This window comes from Monodon monoceros, unplaced genomic scaffold, assembly GCF_005190385.1.
Source record: "Monodon monoceros isolate NGI ecotype Baffin Bay Population unplaced genomic scaffold, NGI_Narwhal_1 Super_Scaffold_20, whole genome shotgun sequence".
NCBI lineage: Eukaryota > Metazoa > Chordata > Mammalia > Artiodactyla > Monodontidae > Monodon > Monodon monoceros.
Genome location: NW_021703777.1, coordinates 132,366,050 through 132,389,145, shown reverse-complemented (window position 1 = coordinate 132,389,145; position 23,096 = coordinate 132,366,050). Strand labels below are relative to the sequence as shown.

The 23,096-nt window shown below is 38.8% G+C and overlaps 1 protein-coding gene across 6 annotated transcripts in view; it reads left to right on the top strand.

Moving 5' to 3' along the window:
• The window catches only part of ELF2 (E74 like ETS transcription factor 2), a 96,587-nt gene that overhangs the window by 36,918 nt on the left and 36,573 nt on the right, over positions 1–23,096 (top strand). For 4 of the 6 annotated variants that reach the window (XM_029234736.1, XM_029234737.1, XM_029234738.1 and 1 more), the window contains exon 4: positions 5,972–6,137. In XM_029234736.1, coding sequence (XP_029090569.1) covers positions 5,972–6,137 — 166 coding nt within the window. Of the gene's footprint in view, positions 1–5,971; positions 6,138–12,924; positions 13,028–23,096 lie in introns of those variants that run through there. The other 2 variants (XM_029234746.1, XM_029234744.1) reach the window with 1 other exon arrangement.

Below are 23,096 nucleotides of genomic sequence, written 5' to 3'. Positions count from 1 at the left end.
ACAAAGACCCCCCCCCCCCCCCCCCTTCTTTTCTTTTCCACCCTTCTTCCCCAGTAAAAATAGCTAACTCTGGCCTACAGTGCAAAGCAGTAATTACCTGCGTATCTCTGTGCAGTGGCCACTGGCCCCTATCGTTTGGCAGAAAAAAGCTCGTGAAGTTACTCGCCATCATAGATTAGCAGGTGTTGAATTTATGAGTAACTGTTAATATTAAAATTTATCGAGCTTTATCTTTCTTTGAACCAAGCTACAAATACTTAAATGCCAGTTTAGTTTATATGAGGTACGTATTGTTGAGGAGGATATAGAAGTTGACTGGATATAAAAATGGATTTGATATAAAAATGGACTCTTGCTCTCCATCATCTTCTTATCTTGTCAAGGAGTTGGATCTGTAAACAGGTAATGATAATACAGGGTAATGCAGAGTGGTAATAATAGGTAAACGACTTGTCATGGAAGTACTTGGTATGGAAAAATTGATTCAGATTAGGGGATTGTTAGAAGACTCCCTGGAACTGTGTGCTGAGTGGATGAAAAGGAGGTGGACAGACAATGGGAGGTAATTTCAGCAAAAATCACGGACACTTTCACTTCTGGGGACAGTAGATATTTGCTGTCTCGCGGTTCTGGAGGCTAGAAGTTTGAAAACAAGGTTTGGCAGAGTTGGTTCTTTTTGAGGGCTGTGAGAGAGACTCTTCCATGCCTCTCTCCTAGCTTTTGGTAGCTCCAGGTGTTCCTTGGTTTGTATATGATGTTCTCCCTGTGACATTGTCTCCCCTCTGTACGTATCTCTCTGTGTCCAAATTTCCCCTTGTTATAAAGACGCAGTCATGTTGGATTAGGGCTCATCCTACGATCCCATCTTAACTGGATCATCTGCAAAGACCCTATTTTCAGATCGTCTCAGATTCACTGACTTGAATCAGTGAATCAGTATTTGGGGGTTCGGATTTCAGCATCTTTGAGGAGACACAGATCAACCCTTAACAGGTAGGTTGAGGGTTATATTTCACAGAATGTTAAAAACCGTTGTTTAGTATGTTCAGCTTTCCTTTAAGACAAAAGGGTATTCATGAAAACTTTTTGTATAAAGAAGTAATACAAAAAATTCTGATTGTAATGTGAAAAGATGCCCTCCAAAGTTGAGAGCAAGTAGTAGGTTTAAATACTTCTACTATGGTTACAGTGTAATGATGGATATCACTAGTTGAGTACTTACTTTGTGCTAGACGCTGTGCTGAGTACTTTGTGGCATTTAATTTTCAAGGGACTTCGTGAGGTATGAGTTATTATTGTAACCTCTTTCTTAAATATGAAGAAACTGAGGTTTAGAGAAGAACACAGGGTGGGGGAACAGGGAGAGATGTTGATAATTTGTTCCATTTAGACATGTTAAGTTTGAAGTATTGGCTGAACGTTCCTATAATGATGTTAAGCTGGTAATTTAAAATTTGGTTCTGGAGTTCAGGAGATGGGCCAGGGTAGAAGATAGATATTTAGTAATTGTTAGTACAGACGTGCTATTTGAAACCGTAAGAACGGGTGGGCTTGCCTGGGAAGGTAGTACAGAGTAAAGAGAAAGGAGGTGCTGAGGACAGAACCTTGGTAATGTGGCTACATTTGAGTCACTGGGAATGGAAGAAGAGTCAAGAGGAGATGCTTAAAAGCAGCGTGGTAGAAAGAGAACAAAAACGATGAAAGAAAGAATTTTTAAAATGCGGTGCTGGTTGGACCTTCCCTGGTGGTGCAGTGGTTAAGAATCCGCCTGCCAATGCAGGGGACATGGGTTCGAGCCCTGGTCCAGGAAGATTCCACATGCCGCGGAGCAACTAAGCCCGTGCGCCTCAACTACTGAGCCTGCGCTCTAGAGCCCGCGAGCCACAACTACAGAGCCTGCATGCTACAACTACTGAAGCCCACACACCTAGAGCCCGTGCTCCGCAACAAGAGACCGCAACAAGAGAAGCCACTGCAGTGAGAAGCCCACGCACCGCAACAAAGAGTAGCCCCCGTTCGCCGCGACTAGAAAAAGCCCGCGCACAGCAACGAAGACCCAACACAGCCCAAAATAAATAAATTAATTAATTAATTTTAAAGAAATGAGGAGCTGGTCAGTGTATAAGAGTCTGCAGAAAAAGGTAAAGGAGGATGAAAACTGAAATAGAGTTTGGTCCTTACTGACATTTTGAGAGAGTAGTATCAATGAGGTGGTAGAATCTAGAATACAAGGTATATGCAGATAAGGCGTCAAGGAGTTAGACTATTTTTTTCAGAGGTGTGTACAGGAATAAGAAGCAAAGATCTGGAGTTCATTTAAAAGAGAGAAGAGTTGAACATTTTTAATAAAGATTTTTGCTTTTTTTTATGGTTAAAGGCAAGGAACCATAGAAATATTGAAACAAGACAAAACCCAACTAAGGAATGGGTCCACAATCCTAGTTGGTGGGGAAGAGAGTATAGATAGAGGGATTGGCCTGTACAGAATTCTAGTCCTCAGGTATTTCACAGTTTAGAAAATCTATTTCCTACTGGTTGGGTGTGGGTGGGGGAGTTCACGGTAGAAGATAACCTGAGATTAATGTTACTATTAAAAATACTATTAGATTTTAGAAGAATGAAAGAAGTTATAAGTCCCTTGCACTGTATGTAAATATTCATTGCTTGGGTCAGTACTAGTTTAAATGCTGCTCATGATGTTGCCTCCTGAGTTTCTGATGAGTGGAGACCTCGTCAGTTTTTACCTGTCCCATGCTTCTCTTTAATAGCTGTTGTTTAGCTGGGTGGTACTGGCTGTGGGCTGTGATTATAAAGCTGATCAAGGAGCATGAATGAAGATTCAACTGTCAGTGTACCCCATTTGTGAAAAAGAATTTTTTTTCTAATGTTAGCAAGTTGGACTCATCCTTTGCCTTATACAGAGTAGGAAATTCAAGGTTAATATTCAGTGTGTACTGGCTTTTTTAAAAGTCACTGTATCTATGTTTTGTAGTTTATTTAAAAATTTTGTGCAATGTGTTATACAAAACAAGAGTGTATAAAATATGTCTGTTTCAACTTAAGGGTAACAAAAAGAGGACATGTTACCTATTGCTCAGGTTAAAAAGTAGAAATTACTAGTATTTTAGGTTATTAGTACTTAGTATTTTCGTATTAGTAATACTAGCAATTATTAGTATTTTAGAATACTAAGTGTGCCCCACCTCCTGTCCCCATCCCTGTTCCCAGAGGTGCCATTATCCTGACTTAATGTGTTTCCGTTCTTTTACTTTTCTTTACAGTTTTACTGTCTGTGGATGTACCGTTTACTTTGAGAAAATGAATAGTGTGCTAAGCTAACCGAGTGAGGAAGGGGCAGCATTACCATAGTTAGACGAAAGCTTCCAGGAAACAAGCTGACTAGTCAGGCGGCAGGTTCACTGAGCTTGAGGAGTTTCTACTCAGGTGATCATTAAGCAGCGTAATGAGTTGATAGGACGCCATCTTGGTCAGGCACCTGTCATTGCTCTAGTATGGGCTGGGTATTGCAGGCTTGTTCAGCAAGTATATGGTCACACGGGAAGAGTGCTGTTCTTTATTTTTGGATTCTGAGCCCTTTGTGGTCTTCCAACACTTAGCAGTTGAGTAAAGCAGAATCTTTACCTCATCTGGGAGGTGAAAATGAGTGGTCTTAGCTGATCCAGGAAGTAAGGCAAGGTGGAGTGAGTAGGTACATCAAGACAAGCCAGATACAAATAAGAATCTGGAGCAGGCCTATCTGGGCATCCTGTCCTTAGGAACAATGTCAGTGGTTGTCTTGGTGATGACAGTTTCAGGAGTCACGTCACTACGACTGAACTAGTTGCCCTTTAAATCCAGGGCACAGCTGGCATCCTGGAACTTCTCTTCACAATCCAGTCCTCCGAAAGGTTACTGTCGTCTCTCTCCCATATTGGATCTTCTATATTCTGTACCCTAAGTTATCGTCTTTACTAAACATTTACTTTTGTGGCGGAATACTCTCTCCAGTTGCTTCTTGAGAAAAGATGCATGGAAGGTAAACATTTTGAGGTCTTTTATGTCTGAGAAAATATCTTTATGTTACTTTCATAAGATGGTTTGGGTGAAGAATTCTCGGTTGGAAATAATTTTCCTTCATAATTTTGAAGAAACGTCTCCATTGTCATCTTCCTTCCAATGTGACCGTTGAGAAGACTGCAGTCTGAGTCCTGATTCTTTGTATGTGACCTGTATTTTCTTTCAGGAATCTTATGGAATCTTCTTTTTGTTCCCTGATTGTGATATTTCACAATGGTGTGCCTCAGTGTAGGTCTCATTCTTTATTTGTTTATACTGAACACTTGGTAGACCCTTTCAAATGGGCAGCTCACATCCTTCAGCTCTAGGAAAATTTCTGCAATTCTTTCATTTCCTTCCAACCTCCCCCGCCCCCGTCTCTGGAACTCCTGTTATTCAGATATCGGTCCTCCTGGACTGGTCCTCTAATAGTGTTCCTGTTTCTCTCCCTGTGACTTTTTGGGTTTTTTTTGCCCCGAGGCATGTGGGATCCTAGTTCCCTGACCAGGAATTGAACCGACAGCCCCTGCATTTGAAGAGCAGTCTTTTTTTTGCTTTTTAATGTATTTATTTTTGGCTGCGTCAGGTCTTAGTTGAGGCACGCGGGATCTTTCACTGTGGTGCACGGGCTCTTCGTTGTGCCGTGTGGGCTTCTCTCTAGTTGTGGCACACGGGCTCAGTAGTTGCTGAGTGTGGGCTCTCTCCTTGTGGGGCGTGGGCTCAGTAGTTGCAGCGCGGGCTTAGTCGCCCCGCGGCGCGTGGGATCTTAGTTCCCCGGCCGGGGATTGAGCCTGTGTCCCTGGCATTGGAAGGCAGATTCTTAACCGCTGGACTGCCAGGGAAGCCCCCCGCTTCTCTCCTATATCTTTTTTACTCTGGTTCCTGGAAGACTTGCCTCAATTTTATTCTCCATGCCTCTTTTTTCATTTCAGCTATTGTGTTTTTAATTTCTAAGAACTCTTTATTTTTTTAATGTTCTTTATTAAATTGTATTCTGTTCCTGTTTTATGGATATAGCTTCTCTTACCTCTGTGAAAAATATGAATATATAAACGTATATGTATGTAAATGACATGTTTTGTGTTAGAGGCGTTTCCTTGGGTGTTTCCTTGGGTGACAGTAATACTTGGCTGTCTGCTCATGATTAAAGGTGGAGGACGAAAAAGCTGATTGGGAACTCTATTTTTGGTACAGCACTGATACTAGCAAATGTGCCTTTATACCTCAAAGATGCTCTTGTTTTTCTCTCTCCAGAAAGTAACTCTCCAGTCTTCTGCTGAGGTGGGGAAGGGCCCGTTGTCTAGCATCATGGAGGAGGGAGCAGGTCTAGGAATAAAAGTGCTTTTCAGACAACTTTCCTGGAATCTTCCTTGCTTTAACCCCCCTCTTCTTTGTCCGTCACCTCCTGCTCCTCTGCTTCCAGAAGGAATTGGTATTGCCTTCTGTGGATTCTCCAGTGTAAAGTGTGTTGTGTCTCATTTAGTTTTTGCTGCCAGGCTATGATTTGGCTTTCCTGGGTCTGCTAAACCACTTAATAAAATATTCATCCATCCACGCTCAGTCTTTCAAGATTTTGTTGCTCTTATCCCTTCTTACGAGTTTATGTCTGAAAAAGTCTTTTATAGCATTTTAGTGGGCTTTCATGAGAGAGTGAAATTATATGCATGTTTCTAATTTGCCATCTTAATCCTGAAGCCCTGATTATTTAAAATGTTTAATATATGTCTCACCTCTTGAGACGTGAAAAGATGATTAAAACTAGCCCTTCTCATCTCTCGCTTTGGTTTTTACATTCATATTTATAATACGTGACACTCGTTTGAACTCCTTGAGACTATATGAACTCAAGGATTTATAAGTGAATCCAGAATTTGTGAATAAAGAGGTTGATTGTTTTTTAAATTTGCTCTTGTAGGAAAGTGGGAAGGTTTCTGAATATCCAGCAGTGATTGTGGAGCCAGTTCCAGGTGCCAGATTAGAGCAGGGCTATGCAGCCCAGGTTCTGGTTTATGACGATGAGACTTATATGATGCAAGATGTGGCAGAAGAACAAGAAGTTGAGACCGAGAATGTGGAAACAGGTAGACATCTCATTAAATGTTCATTATTTATAACTTTCTCATTTTGTAAGTGTCAACGTTACTATTGCCAATTGAATAATATACCGAAAAACCTCTTTTTAATGCTATTTAGTATAGCTTGGAAACAAGGGAAATATCTCTTGTTTAAGGGAATTTATATATATATAAAGTTCTACATTATAATTCTTTGAAGTCCAACAGAGTCTCACATCACGGACCCTGAGGACAAAATTACAGACCCATAATAATAAAACTATTTTTGTCATTTCTTTTTTTCTGGGAGTGGAAATATTGACTAGTTGTTATTTATTTGTAGAAGAAGTCAATAGACTAGTATACTAGATTTTTTTTAATTCAAAAAATAAATACGGTATTCTCATTCCGTCGTAGATTAGAGTTTCTTTTAACCAATACTGGAGCAGTATGATTTCTTTTTTCCTAGGTCGGAAGCATCTTTGTCGTAGTCTATCAGATTCCTCTTCCCTTTTTGTCTTCTTAGAAATTTTGGTATTTCAGTATGTCTGTGGCGAGATAACTGTTTGTTTAGTTGGGCATTAGTGTGTATAATTCTTGGAGAAACCTTTTCGTTTTTGCCATTGACCATAAAGAAAAAAGAGTTTTTTACCAGAAGGATTATAGTGACAATTTTATAATAATGAACATTAAATTTATCTGTATCAGTTAATAGAGGAAAAGAATCCTTATGTTTGGTTTACAATCCTAATAAAAATTCTTAATACTTTAGATACATTTCTTTAAGTGCAGCAAAGTCTCATGATTAAAAATTTTGTGTATTTGATGTCTTTCTGCTTGTTGAGGCCCAGTAGCACTCCCTAGTTCTTTTTTTTTTTTTCTTTTTGGTTGAGCTGAGGGGTTGGAAGTTACCTTGCTCTTTGGAGCAGTGATGACAACAGTGCCAGCAAACCCCACCACGTGCAGTGGTAATCAAGTCATTTTATCGAAACAGGTGGCTAAACACTTCATAAAGTCTTTGTGACTGTAGTCTGGAGTGGTACTTGATTTCCAGTGCAAGTGGCAGGAAGATAACGTATGTTTTCTTTTGAGAGTTTGGACAGCTTTCCAGTCCGAAGCTAGAAGGTTAGTGGTAGAGATGAATTTTCTTCTTGAGGAAGAGAATAAGAAGAACTCACAAAAGTATTATGCAGGATGATATCTTGAAGTAGATATTGTAACTGATTTTATTATAGGAGCATAACTAAATAGAAAACTAATGGGACAAGAAAAAAGTATGATAGCTTAAGTTGAATGAAGAAAGTAGAACTGATTGAAATTTCTGGAAAATGTTTTGATCAAAAAAAAAAAAAAAAAAAGGGAAGACTGATTTTGGTAGCAAATCGGAAACTTTGAAAACTGAAAACTACAGTGCCACCTTTGCATCAGTAGGAATTTAAATTCACGTTAAAATACCAGAGCATGTTGACCAAATCTTATTCGTTGTATACTTGATGGTCAGCAGTTCATTCATTTAAATTAATCTGGTAAAAACAATTCCAAATAGGAAGCGAATATAATCCATTTAAGGGATTTTATTTTCTTCGTCTTCTTGAACTCTCTGAGGGTGATGGTATCATTTGCAGGGCAAAGATATGAGTGATTATAATATTGAAAAAGAGGATGTACAAAGTCTGGATAAAAGAACAATTACTTTTGTGGTATCTTAAAAGTAGTTTTTGAATACTTAATGTTTTTTAGGTTTATTTTTCTTCAACACTAAAAGGAAATTTTGGTAAATAACTTACCTTATTCTAAAATAGCCCAAAAGTAACCTGAGAAGTTCATCTTACATTTTCTTTTTAATTCCCTTCTGGCTCACGAATTTTTTAAAACCCACTTTACCTCTAAAATCCATATTACTTCTAAAAATAAGACTAGTATAGTGTAGCTATTCTTGGCTCTCCTTATAGAAGGACACTGTAAAATGCAGAATTCAGATACAGCTCTTTTAAAGGCAACGCCAAATTCAGACTGAAAACTACCTGCCCGTACATCCGTAATCAGAACAGTTTCATAACGCTCACACTTATTCATCATAAGGCCTGCAGAACTCGGAGACCACAATCTACTAATTTATTTAAAAATAGCGTGGCTCACAGTAACTTAGTAAGCTTGTTAATATACGTAGTTTAGTTTAGAATCAGTTCATCTGAGCTTAATCTTGTTTCTACTTAAACACTAAAGTGCGTTTTTAAATGAGTTGAAATACAAGTAAATTTTCGTTCTCCTGATACCTAGAACCCGTGTAGATGAAGGAAGGTTGTTGTGACTTAACGTAACGCGTGTTTCCTTTTAGGTAGCGGATCAGGATTGGGTTCGTTTCTTGGGGTGACAATAAATTTTTCAGTTAAATCCCAGGTATATGTAGGTTTTGGAGAGGACGGTGACTGGGAGGTGAGGGAAAGGGGTATTTGTAAGATGGCTGCGGCAGCTTGTTTGGCGAGTTGGTGGAAGTGAGATCTGTAGAGAGTAAGATTTCCTTTTGTACGTCTAGGAGATACTTCCTGGAATGCTCCTACCTTATGATTTAGATTATATTAGTCTAAAGAGCGTTCGTAATTATATTTATTGATCTGTTGTATCAGTCCTCTGCATGTTCTCATTGAAGTTTTTTTTTCTTGTATTCCTGTATGCCCATGCCTATATATCCATACCAGAAACAGTATGCGTGGTGTCATCCAGGCAGGAGCACTAAAGTCATACAATGATGTACATTTAGCTGTCTTCATTATTTTGTGTATAAAATGATTTCTCGTTTTGTTAGTAGTAATTATAGGCTATCTTGCTTCACTTTTTTATAGACTGAACATCTACGTTTCCCTCACAGGGCTTGTGTGTAATAGTAATCCTCTCTTAAATTCTATGGGAAAAACCAAGTATATTTTAAAACTTTAAAAATAGACATATCCATCTAAACCTGTGAATTGCTTTTTGATAATAACTGAAGTTTAGTAATCATCAAGAGCCTTTGAGGAGTAGTAACGACGTGTGCGTGAAGGGTGGTCTCAACTCCGGCAGGCCGAAGTACCTCTCTGCCAGTGGCTGCAGGGTCCAGCAGTTTCTGGAGGCCTCTGGAGTCTCTTGGATTCCCTACTAAGATGTGGAAATTCAGTTTTTATGTTCACTCCTTAAATATATGTATATAATATTTATATTTTATATATATATATATATATATATATAAATTTTAATGACTTATTACAGATTACCATGTAAAAAGTAACAAGTTTATACCAATGCAATCAATAATAGGTAAGTTTTGCTGGAAATCTTTTAAGACTTGGCTGCAGAGATTGAGCTGTTGAGAATCTGCTTCTTCATCTTGCACCTTAACTTAAACTATATTTATCCTCATCACCTTCCACTTTAATTTATGAGAATATATCAGTAAATACTTTGTATTTGTTATGTGCTGGGGCACTGTGTTCAACGTGTTTTTTTCCCTCAAGGTGGTAGTAATTTATATTTTGTGGAGATAAAATATATATATTATAATCAAAATATAAAGCAGTGTAGAATCAGTTGAGCACTATTTACAAATTCAAAGAAATTTTCAGAAGAGGAAAGCTCAACTTACAGCATTAGGGAGTGTTTTAGAGAAAGGAGGAGGACAAATGGTAGGATTTTTTGGGCAGATAGCAGGTAGGCGAAAGGCACGTAGACTGAGGGAAATACAGTTAACAAATGGGTGGGGTGTAGAAATTTGAGATATGTTTAGAAGATACTGAGTAAATAAGATACTAATAGGAGGTTCCGTTAAGAACTGTGACTAGATTGTGATTTGAACCTAAGAGTTAGTTAGTAATCAGCCATATAAGAGAGAAAGATTTGGAAGGTTTTGAGTAGAAAGTACTAAGTGATCAGTATCTCAGTAGATAGAGAATGAATTGTAGGGAAGAGATGAGGCAGAAAGACTAGCTCTTGTAGTATGTATGACTCGGGGATGGCTTGAGAAGTATTAAAACAAGGTAGAAGCAATAGGAACAGAAGGGGCTTATATAAGCACTTCTACTATGTAAGATCTAATAAGACTAGGCATGATAGATTAGGGGGAGAAACATAGATAGGTAAGGTATTACTCAGTTTTTTGACCCTAATAATGGCGAAAGTATCATAAAGCGTTTTGAGGAAGGCAAGACTGGGGAAGCAGATAAGTTTGATAATAAGCCTGTTGATTTTAATTTGAAGCAGAGCATCTAAGGGGAAATAATTAGGTATTTGAAGATGTACAAATGTATGTTCAGTGCCCCATCACAAAAGAGAGGACATATTCAAATTAGGATGTTTTAATAATAAATGGCTAGTTACAGATGTGTCGGCAAGTGTAGGGTAACCGTAAGTGATGGGGGTGGTACTCCAGAGCTAGCAGTAGCAGAGCTGTTTCTGTCCTTTGGCCCAAGGGCCAAACAGAGGGAAGGGTTACCGGAACCCAGAAGGGGAGCCCTGGAGAGAGGGTTACCTTGAGAGAATCTGGGACCTTTGGTCAAAGGACGTAGCTGACTTGAGGGCAGTGCCACAGAGAGGGAGCCAGGGAAGTCAGCCTCCTGGGAGAGAGTGAAGGGTGGGCCGTAGGTCCGTAGGGGCAAATGGAAGGTTACCTAGCACAACTGGAGCTTAGTACAGAAACGTCAAGCAGAGACCAATTTGGGATCATCCTCACTGAAGCCATGGAAATAAATGAAAACTCCAAGGGGGAAGGAACTCGAGAGATTTCCCCAAGGGGAAGATTTTTAAATTCTAGATTTGTCACTCTGTGATAGAGAACAAAGGACACAGAATTCAGAAATTAACTTTAGGGAATGTTTACATTTTGAAGACAAGAAGAGCCAAAGAGGAGTCAAATATAATCAGAAATCCTGGGTGGCTAATCCTGAGCTTAAATTTTTTTTTTTTTTTTTCTTTTGCGCCTTTTAAGCGGCTCTTTACTTAGGAAAGGGAAGACTATCGACTGGGGTAGTTAGTCCTGGTTTCAGGTTTCCACTTTATCGCTTACGTGGCAGTAGTCAACTGTTTCAGAGTCTATCTCCCTGTCGTAAAATAGGAATTCAGTGTTGTGAGGATTATATAAAATAAACCTATAAAGCACAGCGCTTGTGATGCAAGTGCTCTGTAAGTGTTCCTTAACTTCATTAAGACCTTTCCTTGTGCCTTCAGATATGGAGAAGGTCTTTTCTTTTATACATTAAAACAACATTTGTTTAATACTTCTCTGTTGTAGTTTTCTCTTTCCGTTCACTTTGACTTTTCAAAACGACAAATGTTTTATACCTTAAGTCTGTTCTTTTTCCTCCTCATTCCTTCCTTAACTTCCTGTGCTCTGGGATCTGCATTTATCATTCTCCTGAAGCTCTTTGTTTATCAGATTTCCAAGTCCGCTTCTCTACCAAATTCATTGACTCACGGAATCATCCAGAAGTAGAGCCTTTTAAATCTGGCCTTCTTATCTACAGAAACACTGTATTCTAGCAGTCTTCCTTTCTGCCCTTCTCATGGCTGTGCTATTTATGCTTCTGAGCTTTTGCTCAAGTAGAGTTTCCTATCAAGAATGTCTTTAAGTATTATCCATTCCTTCGGGCCCAACCACATGAAGCTGTCCACAGCAATTGTGGCCTATGTGAAACCCTCCCTTTCCTGATCTTCTGTGAGACCATCTGGATTTAGACACATGATCATTGACTTTCTTACACTGTTCTTGTGTGTATACTCCTTTTGTTTTCAAAGCGAGCATACAAGCCCCTGCGTACAGAGCCCATGTTTTTATTTTGTTGAATAGAGCGTATAATGCAGAGTTTAACACATAGCTGTTGAGACATACAGACTGAAGCAAATTGAGTTTTGACTTAGAATTGCAGTATAATGAAGAACCATCTATGTAAAATCTTAAATATGTTTTCTTTTTTGTTTATATGCTAAGTATTGAATACCGTAGGGTTATTTAAAATATTAAAAGGTAGTCACCCAAAAAACGTAAATATGGTCATCCAAAATATATCAAGGCCGTAATGTCGTCATGCTTAGATTAACTTCATCTTAAAATCACAGTAAGTTTTAGTCATTCTTGCTTACACCTAAATTTGATTTTTTAAAAAAATAATAAAAGCAATACCTGTTCGTTGGAAAAACTGGAAAGTATTACAAAGAATAAACAGTGAAAATCACCCATAATCTTACCAGTGAGGGCACAGTAACTACCACTTTTCTAAACTTCCCGCTGGTCTTTCTTAATGTACGTTTTAAGCATAATTCACATCATGTTATGTAATACACGTAGACTTATTTATTAACTTTTACTAACAAACATTGGCTCAAAGGGATCTGGTAGCTTCCTCCTTCTCTCTTCTGCTCATTGGGAACAGGACTTTGGTTTTTAACCAAGTATCAAAACATAAAAGGTTGGTCTTATTAATTAACGTAATTATCAAGAGAACTTAGAAAACTTTTTTTTTTTTTTTTTTTTTTGTGATCAACAAAATTGTGTTTAGAGGTTAGTTGAAAAGATAGATGCATGATAAGAGTTTTTATATACTTCAACAAGAAAGTAGTGCTTTTTTTTTAAATAAATGAAAGTTCAGGTTTTTGAAATGCAGTTTTAAAAAATAAAACCAGATTTCTGTTGAAAAATAAGATAAGGAACCAGATTTCTTTCTTGAAGACTCTCAAGACTAGGTTGACCTCATGCTGAGCTGTGATAACTTTTGTATGTGTTATACCATCAGAAATCCTCCCTGTGGCACAAAAGGACTCTTTTAATTAGAAAATATTGTTGCCACAGGGAGGTAGAAGATCGACATGAAAAACTGGGGATCTGAAAAGGAGCCCCTACCCTAGGATTACCTGAAGGTGAAACAGATTGAGCCAGAAGGAAGACAATGCTGGTAGGTTGGTCTTTAATTTATTAAGAATGTTTGCAATTTTACATTTAACTACAATGATTTCAGCTATGTTTCCGTATTTTTTGTTTAAAGGGTGAGAAGGATCCCTCCTTGTGGAGGGAGAAAGATTATAATAGTATTTTTCCCTCTAAGGAATCTGCCGTCTAAGTTAATCTCCTGCCGTGTCCCTAATATCTGTTTCTTCTAGACAGAACTTTAAGTCTGTCTCCCGCCTTCACTTCCTTCGAAGTTACCACTGACTGAACATCTTCAAGTCTTTCTTTTTTTCATTTGTGTTATTTCTGCCTCTAATCTATACTTTTCCCCAAAATAATTTTTTAAGAAGTGTTTTCTTTCAATTATCTATTTTCTTGAATTTAGCCTAGTCACTAGTTTTCTAAAAAGGTAAAATGTGAATCTTAAGTTTATTTAGTTTTGATTCTAGAATTGTGTGAATTATGATTATACTATTATTTAGATTAGTTAGAAAGCCTTACTAGAGAGAAGTTTTTAATATTTTATTAACAGTATTTCATTTAAGATGCCGTCAGTTGTAAGAAACGTTACTTTTAGACCACTAAAAGAAAAACGTGCTGGCAACTACAAATTTTAGGATACCGTCGATTGTAAAATACATCCTGATTTCAGAGATGTCAAGATTTGAAAAAATGTATGTCTTAGAATTAATGAAATATGTTATCATGTAATTCTGAATCGTCCTGAAATTCCCATTATCTGGGAATTGGATATTAAAATATCAGGTTCATGAAAAATGGAGGTGAGTTGCAGTTGTGGAAGTCCCTACATGTGCTGAGTATGATCTCTAAATTCTTTACTGTCATTTAAGAGAGGGTATTTAAAAAACCATCTAACTATACTGTTTAACAGTATGCAAAGTAGCCATATAAGGTATTAAATTACGGAGCGTATAGAAGATGAAAAAGTATTTTAATAAGATGCTTTTACTTAGTCAGTAGGTAGAGCTTGGGAATTACCTGGTGGTCCCGTGGTTAGGACTCGGTGCTTTCTTGGGCCCTGGTCAGGGAACTAAGATCCCACAAGCAGCACGGCCAAAAAAAAAAGAGTTTTATCATAATTGTCAATTTTTAATTGGATTTTGTGATCTAGGAAGAAAATGAAATGAAGCTTCTTCTGCTTTCTAAACTATCATTTTAAAACAGGATCCTTCAAGGGCTCCTTAAAGTAGCCACTGATTTTTAGTGCGCCTTGAATATATGTTTTACAGATTATTGATTATGTGAAGGAGAGTGGCCAAAAGCCAAGAACCACCCTGTCAATTAATAAAACAAATGAAAAGGAATGACTTTAAATGGTATTTGTATACTTCTCAGGAGACATCTGTTTTATATAAAAGGAAAGATAAGTATATCCAGACAGTCGATCATTAGAGGATATTTGTTTAATTTGGGAAACTAGCAGCATTCATTCCTTTGCACTCAGACTTGATTTTTTAAATACTAATTAACTTCCAATTTTATATATAACAAACAATGTGTCTAAGTAATACAGTTTTGTTAATTCAGACTGAGGACAGGGCTGGATACAGATTATATGGAATTTTAAATGAGTAACACACAAGGTTATAAGTGTTGCCAAGTCGGGATAGCTCAGACTTCTTAGATATATAGACAGGAATGCTTTAAAACATGTCTCTAGGCAAGTCCATACGTTCATTCCTCAGCCAGCTCTTACTGAGGACCAGCATGTCAGGCTCAGCTGAATGTCTTGTGGTGAACCCTGGCTTTGCCCTCACCAGGCTTTCAGCTTTGTGGAGAAGATGAACAGTTAAACACGTTGTTACAATAAAATGTGATGAGTTAGCGTTGTGAAAAGATGAATGAAAGGTTTAGAGAGTATACAGTAGGTAGGGGAATGGCTAGGAGGTCAGAGAATGCCTCCCTGAGGAAGTGACATTCAAACAGGTTCCAAGGGTCTGAAGCAATTAGCCAAGCAGAGAATAGCATGTCTGAAAGCCTGGAGGAAGGAGAGCATGGCCTATTTGGTTTGCAGAAAGGAACTCAACATGGCTAGAATATGGATTATGAGAAGGAAAGGGGATGAAAATGAGGCTAAAGAGGTAGAATCTTAACTGGTGAGGACTCTGAAAGCTTTGTACCTGTTTTTTGGGCCTTATCTAAAGGGCAGTGGGAAGCCTTTTAAGAGCTTTAAACAAAGTATTTTTTTTTATACAAATTTTGTTGTTTCCAAAATACTGAGTACTGTAAAGTGAAAAGTAAAGGAAGACAATCAAAGCATTACCTAAAATAAAGACTGAACTCCTTAGCTCCTCATTCACAGTTCCCTAATTTTAAGCTAGTTGACTATTCTTACTCACTTTCCACTAAATTGTCTGTCTGCCTCTGCAGATGTGGGCTATAGATGTGCTCATTGCCCATACTAAGCTAAAAGTTACAGAGATTAAGGCATTTGCACAACTGGCGTTTCTTTTTGGAATCAAAAGGTGGGTGCTTTGGTATAATGCTGTTTCAGGAGAGGGAATCATTGTCCCAAATGCGTCCCCCATGCCCCTTTGTAAACTTGGGAAAGGGTCTATACGTTTTCTCAGATTTGTGAAGGGGCCCCATAACTTAGAGGAGGTCAGGAACACTTTTAACACGGCTATTAACTGTTAACTTTTGTGTGTTTTTTAAATCTTTTTATATTGTGGGCCTCTTTGGCCATATGGTGAAGCCTGTGGACCTTCTCTCAGAACAATGTTTCTAAATATATGAAATACCTAGGATTGCCAAGGAACCAAATATATTGAAATGTAGCTTTCAGACTATTTTTAATTGTGACATATTAATACATGTTTCTTTAATAATGCATTAAATAATGAGATCTAGTGGCAGATCTGATTTACTGCTGTAATTTCAAAGTAGTGACCGTAAAGTATATTTTGAGATGTATGTAACAACTGTAATATGACATGAAAATATCTTATGATTTCTGTCGATCGTGAGTCACAGATAACTGTGAAAACTACTGTGGTGCGTACTTCTATATAAAATTAAAGTGCTAAATTTCAGTTGGAATCTAAAAAACAGTTTTCCCAGATCTCATCCATGTCTTATTTTACCTGCCCTCCATATTCTGCCTTATTTCTGCTTTCTTTCCTTAATTACTCACAGTAGGGATCTGAATACAGTTTTATGATCTCTGATAAGGAAAAAAAACCTCTCAACTATATACTGGTAGTTTTTCATGTCACTTAATGGACTGACTTAATTTAACTTCTTCTAAAAACATTCTAACGTTTGAACATTAAGTACATTTCTTTAAAGCCTCATCTAGTATTTTATGACCTTTGTGTTGGCTTGAGATCCCTTCTGTTTCCATGGGAAAAATTTCTGTGGCCAGTGGCTCTCAGACTTGAGCGTACGTCAGAATCATCTGGAGTGCTTGTTAAAACACAGATCGCTAGCCCCACCTCCAGGATTTGTGACTTAGTGAGCTGGAATTCAAGAATTTGCATTTTTTTTTGCGGTACTCGGGCCTCTCACTATTGTGGCCTCTCAGGCTCAGCGGCCATGGCTCACGGGCCCAGCCCGCTCCGCGGCATGTGGGATCTTCCCGGACCGGGGCACGAACCCGCGTCCCCTGCATCGGCAGGCGGACTCTCAACCACTGCGCCACCAGGGAAACCCAAGAATTTGCATTTTTAAAAATATAAATCTATTTATTTATTTATTTTTGGCTGCGTTGGGTCTTTGTTGCCACACACGGGCTTTCTCGAAGCGAGCAGGGGCTACTCTTCGTCGCGGTGCGCGGGCTTCTCATGGCGGTGGCTTCTCTTGTTGTGGAGCACGGGCTCTAGGCGCGCGGGCTTCAGTAGTTGTGGCACGTGGGCTCAGTAGTTGTGGCGCACGGGCTTAGTTGCTCTGCGGCATGTGGGATCTTCCCGGACCAGGGCTCGAACCCGTGTCTTGCTGCACTGGCAGGCGGATTCTTAACCACTGCGCCACCAGGGAAGTCCGGAGAATTTGCATTTTTAACAAGTTCCCAGGTGATGCTGATGTCAGTACTGCTGGCCCAGGGATCATACTTTGAGCACCATTACCTCGGCTGTTGGGAATGATAGCACCAAAAGAGAGCTTCTGCCATCGTGAGAACTCAGTTAATCCTGTGGTTTCTTACTGTGTATAGTATACCCATCACAAAGATTGCTGTTGCGGGTGAAGAGGCTTATATGAGGTGATGTAATGCATTGCTCCTGTTAATTAATTCACCAGTAAACATTCATTGAGCATCTGCTGTATACCAGGCACTATTTAGAGCATGGGACTAGAGCAATGGACAAGAGGGGCAATGTCTGCATTCATGCAATACTTAGACTCTAGTGAAGAAAACATGTAAATTCACCATAGTGTAAAATTGCTTTGTCACAAATCAGAATACATAAATTAACAACTCCTGAGATTGTTGTTTAGCGTTAATACTAGCAATTAAGTTCAAATAATAAATTCGTGAATCATTTCTTTTCAAGCAGTTGAAGCAGCAGATAAATTCTCCCTTCTCCTCCTCCGTATGTCAGTCTTTAAGTACAGTTGAGATAATGGTAAACTTAATATTTATCATGTACAAAGTACCTATTCTATGCACAGTACTGCTCCTAGGGAGTAAGTGATTCATAGTTGAATAAAACATGGTGGCTGGCCTCAAAGAAGGTTACCAACTAAGTTGAGAAAAACAAGCATTTGAGGAAATAATAGTATGAAGTAGATAGGGTTGGGGAAAGGTGAGGAAAGACAAAGAATTGCCAGGTATAGTAGTTAGTTTATAAGTTCCAGATTGCGTTATTGCTATTGTAATGGGTCATATTGAAATTTTTATCATAAGGGCATAGTTGACTGTTAAGGCAGAGAGAGGGGTTTAGGGACAGAGAAGCAAGTCAAATGGAATTACGCATTCCTAAATCTCACCTTTTTTTTTTTTTTTTTTTAATGTGTGTACAGTACCATCAAAAACATGAGTGACTTTCCCATTCACAAAAAATAAGGGGACAGTGCTGAGAACTAACCGTGTTTGCAGTGGTTAGTTACAATTTGGGAGTGGGATTAGGAGATGAGGTAGGACTAATTTTTATTTAAAAGTTTTTCTCCATTTCTGTAATTTTTTTTTTCCATTGAGTATATATCAAGGGAAGAAGGAATGTAGCCAGTTTCCTCTCTTTCCATTAGACATTATTAAGGTGTAGAGTACCAGTTTTTATAATAGATATCCCATGTTCTCCAAGTTTACGTTCTGCATTTGGTCATAACTGGACGTTTCATTTCTTTTTACTTTGTAGATCAGCCAAAATACATATATTACTTAAAAGGAATGAACAATTAAATCTTTAAATTTAATGAAAAATGCTTTCATATGTTTTCTATAAGACTGAGTCATGATAATAAGTAGTTATCCTCCAGGACTTACTTAAGAATATATTTGAACAATATGAATTATTTGTTAACTAGAACTTAGAGATTTTCTTATCGCTAGATGAGCTTGCAAAAGATGACCCTAGGAAAGTTTTACACCAAAAAGAAAAGGAGTTATGTCTCTAAACTGGTTAGCAAAATGGAACTTCTTGGTGCGCATGGTGTTTGACAAGACTTTTAGGAGAATCTGAATCCTGTTTTTATATATATATATATATATATATATATATTTATATATATATATATATATATATATATATAATGTGTGTATGTATATCACCTTTTTTCCCCCTCTGCAACTTAATCCTCATAAAATAAAGATTTAGAATAATAACTTACAATGAAAAAATTCTTTTGAAGAGGGAATCAAGGATTTGGTTCAAGAGGAGAAAGAACTCAAACAGGTAGCATCTATTACTATTTGGATTTACAACAGTAAACTTTAGCCGTTTGGTTTGGAAAAAAACAAGGCTGGCAGAAGCACATTTGTTTTTAATTCCATTGCTACATTACAGGCCTGCTTAGGAGGCCCTCAGAAGTGCCAGTTATCTACTTGAGGTAAGAAGACAACGATTATTATGTCTAGGCTTCATCTGCAGGCTATGTTCTGGGAAGAGAGGCCTCCACACACAAAACAGGAAGTACTTTTGGTGAACCCCATCCATGGGAATAAAAGTAAGGGGCAGAAGCCAGTGCATTCAGTTTACCAACTCACAAAGGGAGTCAGGAGTTTTTCAATAGAATTAGTAGCAAGCACTTTAACAAAAAGAATCCCTATATACTTGTTTTTTGGCAGCTGCAAGAAATGGGGAGGCTAATGAAAGACTAGTTAATTCTACAGTTAATCTGAGGGGAAACAGAATCCCCAGAGATAGAATAGTTGAAGGGAGAAGAAAGCAGACTGAATTTCCTTCCAAGGAAAGAAAAGAGCTTGAGGAGTTGCCCTGGCTTTGAGGCCATTTGCGAGGTTATCTGAGGCTGCCCTTGGTGCCTGTCGCGCTTTTTTTTGTGTGGGCTAGAACGAGAAATTAGATGTAGCCTTGACTGTAAAGGAGCTTGTCTCTATTGGGGAAAATGTATGAGAAAACAGCTCTTTATAACCTAAAGACTGTTGGGAGAGTGCGGAGGAGAGAGCTGTTAGCTCCTGTAATGGAGAGTTCATATTTTAGCTGAGCCTGGACAGATAAACTTTCATTTGGGAAGTGTTAAAGAAAAAAAATTCAATGACAGTCATTAAAGTCCAGTAAGGAAGGCTTTATTCAAGGTTGGGGGGCGCGGGTATCGTGAGAAGTCGTCATTTCCACCCTTTTGTCCCTTACCTCCTAGTACATTACCACATCATGTCAGTTTCACCTTCAAATGTATCGTAAGTCTACCAATTTCTTTCCAACTTTATTGCTACTAGCCTAGTCCAACCTGTAGTTATTTTTTATATGAGCTACTGCTTTGGCCTTTGGCCTTCTAATAGGTCTTGCGTTCATTCCTGCCCACCACCCCCCGGAACCCCAAGCAATCCGTTCTTCACATTGTAGGCCAGGTGATTTAAAAAATATATTGGGTTGGCCAAAAATGTCCTTTGGTTTTTAAGTGAAAAGACATTTTTCGTTTTCACCAAGAACTTTATTGAACACATGTGTTCACCTCCACTGCCTTCTGCCATTTTCCAGGCAACTTCATAGTTCCACCTTCCCAAAACTTTTTATCTTTTTGAGCAAAGAACTGTTCCAGGTGCCTTTTACAGTCTTCCAGGGAATCAAAATGTTTTCCATTAGGAGAATTTTCTGAAGACCGAAATAAATGGAAATCCGTAGGTGCAATGTCTAGTGACGATGGCGGATGCATCAGGGCTTCCCAGCCAAGCTGTAACAGTTTTTGCCTGGTCATCAAAGAAACGTGCGGCCTTGCATTATCCTGATGGAAGATTATGGGTTTTCTGTTGACTAATTCCGGACGCTTTTCGTGGAAGTGCTGCTTTCAGTTGGTGTAATTGGGAGCAGTCCTTGTTGGAATGAATCGTTTGGTTTTGCGGAAGGAGCTCATAGTAGAGGACGCCCTTCCAATCCCACCATATACAGAACATCACCTTCTTTGGGTGAAGACCGGCCTTTGGTGTGGTTGGTGGTGGTTCATTTCGCTTGCCCCACGATCTCTTCCGTTCCACATTATTGCACAGTATCCACTTTTCATCGCCCATCACAATTTGTTTTAAAAACGGAACGTTTTCGTTACGTTATCGCGTGCGGCAAGGTGGTCAAGAAGGTTTTTTCCGCTTAACTTACGTGGCACCCAAACATCAAAGCGATGAACATGACCAAGCTGGTGCACATGATTTTCAGCGCTTGCTTTGGATATTTTGAGTATGTCGGCCATCTCCCGCGTGGCATGATGTTGATTGTTCTCAGTGTTTCGATTTGATCGCTGTCAACTTCAACTGGTCTACCCGACCATGGGGCATCGTCCAGCGAGAAATCTCCAGCACGAAACTTCACAGACCACTTTTGACACGTTCCGTCAATCACGGCACCTTCTCCATACACTGCACAGATCTTGTTTTTTTGAGTTTCAGTTGCGTTTTTACCTTTCTTGAAATAATAAAGCATAATATGCCGAAAATGTTGCTTTTTTCCCTTCCATCTTCAGTATTAAAATCGCTACACAAAAATTCACCAATTTTGATAATTTTTTTTTTAAAAAATGCGTGCTGATATGAGAACTGTCACCATACAGTCTAACAGAATTGTTTTGAATGAAGTTAAAGACAACTAAGCGCTACTAGAGCCATCTTAACGGAAAAAACCGAACGAACTTTTTGACCAACCCAATATTTATAAATTGAATCGCGATATTCCCTTCCATAAAACCTTCTATTGGTTCTAATTGTGCACAGTATACTAGTCAGGATTTTTAGCATGGCCTTCAAGACACTGAGTAGTTTGGGCTCTCCTCTCATCCATCTAGAGACAGTAACAACAATAATAGCAACAAAAAACAGAACCCCAACATTAATATTTCTTTATTGCCAGGAATAGTTCTTAGAGCTTTATACAATAATAGATTTAATACTTTCAGCAATCCTAGGCTGAATAGCCTTTCTAAGGCTAGACATCTGTTTAAGTGGTGGAGCAAGGACTTCAAGTCGGCTAGGGCGCCAGAGCCCAACCTCTTAAGCATTACACTCTGATGAATTACACAGTACCCTCACCCCAGACACACACACGCACTGTTGTCTTTTCGCCTTTCCATTAATCCAGACTGTACCTTCCCAGGGTGCTCTTGTGTGCTGTTTTCTTTCTGGAGCATACTGCTTCTCATTTTTCAGCTTTTCGTTCCTGGTCATCTTTTTGGATCAACTAGGGCTGTTCTGTTATTTTCGTCAGAGACTCGCATTCCCTCTTCTTTTTCGGTTAGCGCCTACAACTTGTGATACAGTAAACTCCCACGATGAAGTAGTAAGTAGTTCTAAAAAATTCAAATCACATAAAAATGGCATTCTTGGGAGTTAAATAAAACGACCCGAGTCAGTCTTTGTGGGGGAGGCAGTGCGTGTGTGGAATGGGTTCCAGGATTCAGAATAAGGTATCCAAGTCAGTCTGAGGTCAGACTTTGGTGGTTTGGTGCCACCTGCTGGTAGCTGTGTAGTCCAGTGACTGCTGTGGGCGATGGGAGCCAATTCCCAGTTAAAATTTATCAGAATTCATGTATTCATGAAGTTTTACTTTATTCTGTTTGTGTTTATTGTTTAGTCTTTCCACTCAATGCTTCATGTCCAGAGACCATATGCATTGTGTTTACTGGTATTGCTCAAAGCCAGGCACCAAGTAGGTTTTGAATAACGTATTTGTTGAATGAGTGAGTGAATCAGAAAACAGCAAGAACCGGAACAGAATTTCAGAAATTCTGTATTTTATTTAGAAACTGACAAGTAGTGTAGTTTAACTGGAGATAAGGCTCTGTAGAGGCATATGGTTGAGAAAAGTGAGCCTAGAAAGATAGAGTGGAACCAGATTTTGGTGGCCTTTGAATTACATAGTTAGGAACTGTGTGAAACATGATCTGGAGAAGATGAGAAGTGAAAAGAAGGACATTTATTTTAAGCAACTAGAGCATACTAAAATAGTAGAAGGTCTGGCTTCCGAAATACTAAGTTGGGGGGTAGGTTAGGGAGTAAACTAAACTTTCAACCAATCTGTGACAGAAAGGCAACAAAGAGCAGAAAAAAACTATGGAAATACAAATCATAAATCAAGACAGTAGGGACTTCCCTGGTGGCTCGGTGGTTAAGAATCCGCCTGCCAATGCAGGGGATGCGGGTTTGAGCCCTGGTCCGGGAAGATCTCACATGCCGAGGAGCAACTAAGCCCGTGCACCACAACTACCGAGCCTGTGCTCTAGAGCCCGCGAGCCACAACTACTGAGCCCGCGAGCCATAACTGCTGAAGCCCACGCACCTAGAGCCTGTGTTCTGCAACAGGAGAAGCCACCGCAATGAGAAGCCCGCGCACCACAACGAAGAGTAGCCCCCGCTTGTGGCGACTAGAGAAAGACCACGTGCATCAGTGAAGACCCAACGCAGCCATAAATAAATAAATAAATAAATAAATAAATAAATAAATAAATAAATAAATAAA